Source organism: Mercenaria mercenaria, chromosome 9 (assembly GCF_021730395.1).
Source record: "Mercenaria mercenaria strain notata chromosome 9, MADL_Memer_1, whole genome shotgun sequence".
Lineage (NCBI taxonomy): Eukaryota > Metazoa > Mollusca > Bivalvia > Venerida > Veneridae > Mercenaria > Mercenaria mercenaria.
The window spans coordinates 64,424,005-64,431,908 of NC_069369.1; the positions used below are offsets into that span (position 1 = coordinate 64,424,005).

At 33.4% G+C, this 7,904-nt stretch overlaps 1 protein-coding gene across 1 annotated transcript; it reads left to right on the forward strand.

The window, feature by feature from the left end:
* Positions 1–3,506: 3,506 nt before the first annotated feature.
* Positions 3,507–7,448, forward strand: LOC123546262 (visual pigment-like receptor peropsin). Its single transcript, XM_045332457.2, has 3 exons — positions 3,507–4,297; positions 5,105–5,201; positions 6,610–7,448. Exons 1-3 carry the CDS (start codon positions 3,650–3,652, stop codon positions 7,446–7,448), a joined length of 1,584 nt encoding a protein of 527 aa, XP_045188392.2. The 5' UTR covers positions 3,507–3,649.
* Positions 7,449–7,904: the final 456 nt, after the last annotated feature.

A 7,904-nucleotide genomic window follows, 5' to 3' on the forward strand; every position in this document is an offset into this window, starting at 1 on the left:
AAAAGTAAACGTAACAGATAAGAAAATCAAACATTTCTGGGGACGCTCAGTCAGTACGCCTAAAATATTATTAACTTAAGCATTTCTAAGTATCACAGTTCGAGCAATTCGATAGAGTTGAAACACGATATCTCGAACTCATTTACTTCACATTCGGTTTTCAAGCCCTGTCCCAAAAACACGTGCACAAAATATCATTTTACGTCGAATTTTGGTTATCTCAAAGTAAAACCTTAGATCCCGTGAAATTTGAGATACCGAGATTCAACTATATTTTATTTTTACGTGCTATTTAAAAAATGTACAATGTTTACTTATCTTTATTAAATTTAGTCAACTAGCCAGTGTGTAGATGAATTAAGGCTTTACCATTACATTGCAAGCGCTAAATGCATTTTGAATGTCTTGAAACACAGATGTCACATTCACAAATGTTAATAAACTTTAATTATTTAACGGACACTGTTAATTTGTCATTTAAATTTCTACGTACAGTTGACAAGTCTAGGAAAAGGAAATGGTACACTGATTACTTAAGAGTCAGATAATTGTTTTGATCGAAAGTTTCAGAAGACGAATCCTTTGGGTATCGGACTAAAGGTTAATTAAGTCACGCCAATTTTAGACAGGAAACAACATCAGATCAATGACATGAAGTGTCCCATTCATTAGGTATAGTGCCTAAAATTTTAAATTATGAAATACTTAAAAATCTACGTCGAGTGTTTATTAATAACATTTAAGACAGAGTTTAATATTAAAGTCCTGATTTGATCAGTTTAAGTATGTTGTTTAAATACATATAAGAACTTGTTTTATTTCAGTGCAGTACCACATGCAAAAAGGCAAAAAGTTCTACCTATCAAGCAATAGATATTCCATGCCCAGTTGTGAAATATTTGTCAAATGAATTATTTTTGTACGAGTTCAGAGATGCATTAACTCAAACAGAATAAATGTAGACCTGTTGTCAAAGCTGAAATTTAGATATTGTGTTATATATACCATATCACATACAATATATACATAACTCCTAGAATTTTTTCTTGAAATTTGATATTTGAATAAAATGAGTTATCACCAAGTTTTGAACGATACAGTTAGTTCATTGGTCTTTTTAGCGGTGTCGTACAGGTGCACAGATACGTATCAGGTTGAATTACTAACTGTGTCATTGATTGACCTTTAGTACTATATTAACTTTCATTGGAATACCATGAAATAAACGCTTGTTGAAGTACAGAAGAATGTTCTCTAGTTAGAGAGCACTATACAAGTAAATAATCTACATCAACTGGTTCGTTTCGTAATTGCTATATACCATATATCAGCTAACTAAAAGTAGGACTAATAGTAATAAGAAATGACTTCACATATCAAAAATGCTTAACACGCTAAGATTCATCAAAACTAAGTAATCCCTATATATCCTTTATAATATAAACGATGTTCACAGAGCTGAAACGCATAGATAGATCTTCTTCAGAGTATAAACCTTTACCTTACTTTGAAGAAACATAAAATAAAGAGAAAAGCTGTGGTAACGTATCATATAAGATAGATTTTCCCTGCCATATTTACACACTGCTGTGACTTGGTAATATTACTGATAGCAAAAATGAGTTTTACTTCATCAGCTACATTTTGTCTCATATTTTCTACCAAAATGTCAAAGATACAAAAATACATCACCATTAAAGTTTGAACAAACACTAGCCTTAATTAAGACCTCTATGACCACCCCAGGTGAAGAATTAATGTTCAATAACCTGTCTGCAAATACGCGACTAGACCAGATTGCTCCCGCATTTGGTACTTTAGTACCTTTAGGCCTATTTTAGTACTCTGGCAATTTCCTATATATTGCTAATAAAACTATTTTGTTGTGTAAGCTCTAAGGATGAAACATGGCACATTAGAAAGTCATAATTGCCTAGATAAAATAATTACCTGTCATAATGCAAAGAAACTCTGACGTTTCAGGATAGGATAAAATTTGACGAAAGTTCACAGGGTCTATACTATGTAACACGAGAATGGTAAGAAAGCGACTAAAGTACCGGCTCGATGTCGATAAAATTAATGTCACGGTTTTGTACTTTTAGTTGCGACGGCTGACGACGATTTTATTAATTCGCCAGTTAGTTTAATGATATTGTTTGGAAGGAATGAAAAATGGTCATTAATTAGATCTAAATATCACAATCATATCTGGTACTGTCGTCTTTGAATAAAACCTGATTTTATTTCACTATAACGTGTTTAGATACAGATATGCACATTCGCAAATAATTCAAAATAACATTTTTGTCCAGAAATGAATTTTGTCATATTGTGTCAGTTGAGTAGATGATCCTATTTTACATGTCTAAGTTGTAGGCCGAGAGCGTACCAGTTTCTGAACAGGATCTTTGAGGTTTATGGGGTATGGGGTAGTCTGCGTTCAATGGCTCAAACAATGATAAAAACAAAAACAGCGATGAGAAAAATGGAAAACGAAAACGCTGATAAAAAAGCATTAAGACTGTTGAGGCTCTAAATAAGCATCAAATTTATGTGTTTCATAAGCAATGAATTTATGCATTTCAGAAGTATGATTTCAAAGTGGACACGATGTTTTGTTTCTCATTTGTTTTTCTTTCATAGATGCATGTTCAACATTATAGTATAATACCATTAACATTAAAGGGATTTACCCAAACATTTAGGTGAAAAATAATTTCTCCTTAAAGTTCATGAAAAGTGAGTAGTCTGAAAGTGACTGGTGTTACAAACTTAGAAAAAATAAACTACATTACATGAGTTACATAATATTTGACTACCGGTTTCGTTTATTACTAATCAGGGCAAATAATACTATATAATAATAATTGTATTATTTGCCCTGATAAGTAATAAACGAAACCGGTAGGCAAATATTATGTAACTCATGTTGTTTATTTTTTCTTCATAATTTACTTGATCCGGTACAGACATTTTGCATTTACATGTATATATATTCATTGCTTTAGAACAACTACATAGTAAAAATAACATTTGAAAGTCAGTGTTGAAACAGCCTTGTAAGATTTCATTTGTAAAGGGTAAAGGAAAGTAGTTTCAAAGAGAGAGAATTCCACATTTTACATAATATCAGGTTAATATAAATATGCATAATTGTTTGACATGTGGTAGAAACGACAAACCAGACGCTCTGTGCATTTAAAGAAACAAATGAAAATTATTCCACCGCTTCTTCGGCGACCAATGGTCCGAGCCTCGGTTTGAACAATGTTTATAGACACAGAATACAACAAAATGTTGTTTTCTTACACACAAACATTTCTTAAAATACTTCAACACACCTTTTATTGATTTGACGATAAGATAGCTATTGTTAGTGTATAGTCACGCACCTTTCACGTGACCGATACGTCATTCCATATTTAAAAGGAAACTTTTCTTACAACATTATTATCTATTTCGTGCTGACATTATTTCAGAAATATCGGTCAGAACGACATGACAGTGCTACATTTGAAAGAAATAACAGAAAAATACCTATGAAATTGGTGTTGATAACACATTCAAACTAAAACAAATGATGTGATTATGGACTGAAAAAAAGAAAACAGTGGAGGAACGGCTTACAAGTTCAAATACACTAAATATGAGTAAGCCCGGATTAAAAGTATCTGGCTTTGCCAGTACGACTGCAATGTTTACTCCTAGATGGATAGAAATTTTATCAGCAAGTTGGTTGTGCTTTATTCTTGTTGGAGGAACTTTGCTAAATGGAGGGACACTATTCATATTTATGAAGAACAAGCACCTTGTCACAACAAATAACGTGTACGTTATTGCATTAATAATCAACAATTTATTGATATGTATTCTAGCGACTGGAATGCCAATCGTAGCTGAGATCGGCGGTCACTGGTTACAGCTGATGAGTATGAAGTCTTGCATTTTCGAAGCATTCATAGTATATTTATTCGGATTAGCGTCAATGTTTGTGTTGGTTGCTATAGCAGTTTCTCGATTCATCGCCATCACTCGGCCATTTCTTGCTGCGAGAATAAGCAAAATACAAGCTGTTTTTGCAGTGTGCATTTGTGAATTGTTTGCGCTTTGTTTCGCCGTGGCACCGCTGTTAGGTTGGGGATCATACGGACTCGAGGCACATGGCACATCATGTGGCTTGGACTGGAGGGACCGAAGTGACGGGTTCTTATCATATTTGATCGTCATTACGGCAGTCTGCTTTATCATTCCCATGGCGACAATGATGTTTAGCTACATCGTGATTTACAAAACTGTAAGTATTGACATTTTAATTACCACATTCGTTACATGATGGACACAATTCATGGGTTTCGTGTTTTTTGATATGGAAAGAAATCGAACATATCGTTAGATAAAATGTGCCATTTAGTTCGATTTAGAATGTAAAATGAATGTAAATATTAACTTTGTACAATTGATTATTATTATATCTTGTTTCCCTGCCGAAACAAATAATTAAGATCCAAACAATGCAGGTATAAGAAAACAGAATAATATATATGTAAATGCTCAAGTTAGACAGTATGAGAAAAATAGGATAATGTACATGTAAATGCTCAGGTAAGAATGCTCGAGAAAAACAGGGTAATATGCAAGTAAATGCTCAGGTAAGCGAGTACGAGAAAAACAGAATGATATACATGTAAATGATAAGGTAAGAGAGTCTGAGAAAAACAGACTGATATACATGTTAATGCTAAGGTTAGAGAGTATAATAGGAAAGTAGGATACAATACATGTAAATGCTAAGGTTAGGGAGTATGATAAAAAAGTAGGATAAAATACATATAAATTCTAATGTTATAGGGTATGAGAAGAAAGTAGGATAAATACATGTAAATGCTAATGTTAGAGAGTATGAGAAGAAAGTCGGATAAAATGCATGTAAATGCTAATGTTAGAGAGTATGAGAAGAAAGTAGGATAAAATACATGTAGGATAAAACTGTTTATCTCGAGCTTCATATGGATTTTATCTAAATGACAGACTAAGTGACAGAGATATTCAGTCGTAATGCACCAAAATATAGCTAAATCTAACAAATTTGTTATATTTTCAGGTCAAACAAGCTGGCGAAAATTCCTTTATGATGCACAGACACTCCATACAAACACGCAAAGAGATGCTTCTACTTAAACTCAGCATTGCTTTTGTTTGTATGTATCAAACATCTTGAGCCTACTGTTTAAACTACCTCATGTTATTCCCCATGAATTTTCTAGCTAAATGCGGATTTGAAAACTAGAAAATGGTCATTATTATTAAAGTCAGTCTGTCTTTCAGCTGTTTAATTCTAATACTATACCTTTGAGCTTATGGAATTGACGACTTTTATGCAAACCTGAGTCTATTTGTCACTCAAACTTTATTCATTTAAAAGAACATTCGTACTTACATAACCTTAAAAGATGGTCAAGGCATATCAAGAGCTATATGATGTCACTTGAAAACATAGCTGTCTGATTGTTTTACAATTATTACACAGCATGTTAAAATTTGTGGAACAAAACGACTGCAGTTTTTTTTATAAAGTATATATATTGTACATATTCTTTAGCTCGACTATTCTAAGAATAGTCGCAGCTATTGTATTCACATTGACCTCGGCGTCGGCGTCATACCTTGGTTAAAGTTTTGCATGCAAGTTACTATTTCCAAAACTAATGCAGATATTGATTTGAAACTTCCAATGTGTCTTTGGGATTATAGACTAGGTAATAGCATCAAGAGACATTACTCTGACATGCCTTTTCGAAAACTTATGCCCACTTTTGGACTAACAAAATCCTGGTTAATGTTTTGCATATAAGTAGATATAGCTATTATTTAAAGGCATATAGCTTTGAAACCTATTTTTTTTCATTTTCTAGGTCAATACTCTGACATGTATTTGGACAAATTATGTCCCATTTAGGACTAAGAAAATCCTAGTAAAGTTTTACATGCAAGTTACTATCTCAAAACTTAATGCGAATATTGAATTGAAACTTCACACCTGTCTTTGAGTTTATAAAACTAGGTCATACCATCAGGTCCCATAACTGACACATACTTTGCAAAATTATGTTGTTAAAGTTAAACATGTAAGTCTCCAAAACTACTGCAGATATTGGATTGAAACTCAATACACATTTTAACATTTAGGGTAATATTCCTGATTCTGGGAAAACTATTCGAATAGTCGAGTATTGGCTGTCTTATGGACAGCTCGTGCAATTCTTTCTGTCTATTCATAAAAATAGTAAATTTGTGTATGGCGTAGTCATTTTAGTCTTGCTGCAAGCTATGTATTTTTTTACCATTAGTTTACCAATGCCCTTTGAAAAAATGAACATAATTTCCCAGAAATATGTTTAGCGTCAGGGGTTATCTCACATGAACAAAACATAGGATCTTAATACAGATTATGTTCATACGAGTGTATTTAACTCCATCGTTTTTTCCCCAATTATTCAAAATTCACAGCAGTATGCTCATATACGTTCCTTTGGTATTTGGATCAGAGTCTGTAGGCTTATATTCACAATGAAAAGTTTTGTTAATAAAAAGGTTGTTATTTTTCAGCGGCATTCTTAATTTCATGGACACCCTACACTATCGTTTCATTTTACATAGCTTATGCTAGACCAGATCATCTTGACCCTTTGCTCTCGAGAAGCGCCGCTCTCGTCGCTAAATCCCAGGTTTTGTGGAATCCAGTTCTATACATAATCATTGTTGACGGTTTTAGGAGAAAGATCTTTGACATGCTTCCCTGCAAAAAAAGAAACGAACCCACAACTCTAGCAACAATTGCTCTTAACAATCTGGTTGAATATACGGATAGAAATGAACAGACATCGGCATTAAGACAGAAAAATCATAAGATAAACCAAAATAAACATATAAATACCACAGAAAAGGTAAAAGAAAACATCAGCATGGCAGAAGGGCAAGTAAAGAACCCGCGTATTCAGGAAATGGCTACGAGCAAGACAGAAAACATACAAAATGTTGCCACTGAGGCATCTTGTATACCATATGAAGAAGGATTGTCAAATATACCTAAAACTGCGAGAGATAAGACGGTACCACTAGATTCTGTAGAAGGAAAATCAAAGACGTTCGAAAGTTTGAAAGGGACATCAAATGAACATATGCCTTATAACGCGGAAGGCATCTCGCCATATGCATTGAAAGGGACATCAAATATAACTTTCGTAAAAAGCACATCCATGAAGAATGTACGAGAGAAAAAGAATAATATTTGCTGCAATCCAGATCAACTTATTACAAAAGAAATCAGAATTGACCATAAAACTACCGTTGGTAGTTCGTCACCATTGCATTCACCTGTCAATCGTACAGCCATCGTTAACTTGATATCTGAGGACACGGACCTCATACCCATTGACAGTCTGTGAAAAAGTTAACGTAAAAGATATGAAAATCAAACATTTATACTGAAGCTCCGTTAGTATGCCTAAAATATTACAAACTCAAGTTTTTAAGTATCACAGTTCCGGCAATTCGATAGAGTTGAAACACGATATCCCGAACTCATTTACCTCAAATTTCCGGTTATATCGAAGACATATTCAAGCCCTGTCCCTATAACATGTGCACAAAATATCATTTGGAGTCGGAATTTGGTTATCTCATAGTAAAACGCTAGATCCCTTAGAATTCGAGATACCGAGATTCAACCGTATTTTATTTTTTACGTGCTATTAAAAATGTACAATGTTTACTTATCTTTTTTAAATTCAGTCAACTAGCCCGTGGGTAGATGATTAAAGGCTTTACCATTATATTGCAGGCGCTAAATGCATTTTGAATGTCTTTAAACACAGATGTCACATTCACAAATGTTAATTAAC

Excerpts from the sequence above, each read along its gene's own strand:
- LOC123546262 (XM_045332457.2), top strand. The coding sequence starts at position 3,650 with ATGAGTAAGCCCGGATTAAAAGTATCTGGCTTTGCCAGTACGACTGCA. Across the intron at positions 4,298-5,104 it reads ACATCGTGATTTACAAAACT|GTCAAACAAGCTGGCGAAAA; the intron begins GTAAGTATTGAC and ends TTATATTTTCAG. Across the intron at positions 5,202-6,609 it reads ACTCAGCATTGCTTTTGTTT|CGGCATTCTTAATTTCATGG; the intron begins GTATGTATCAAA and ends GTTATTTTTCAG.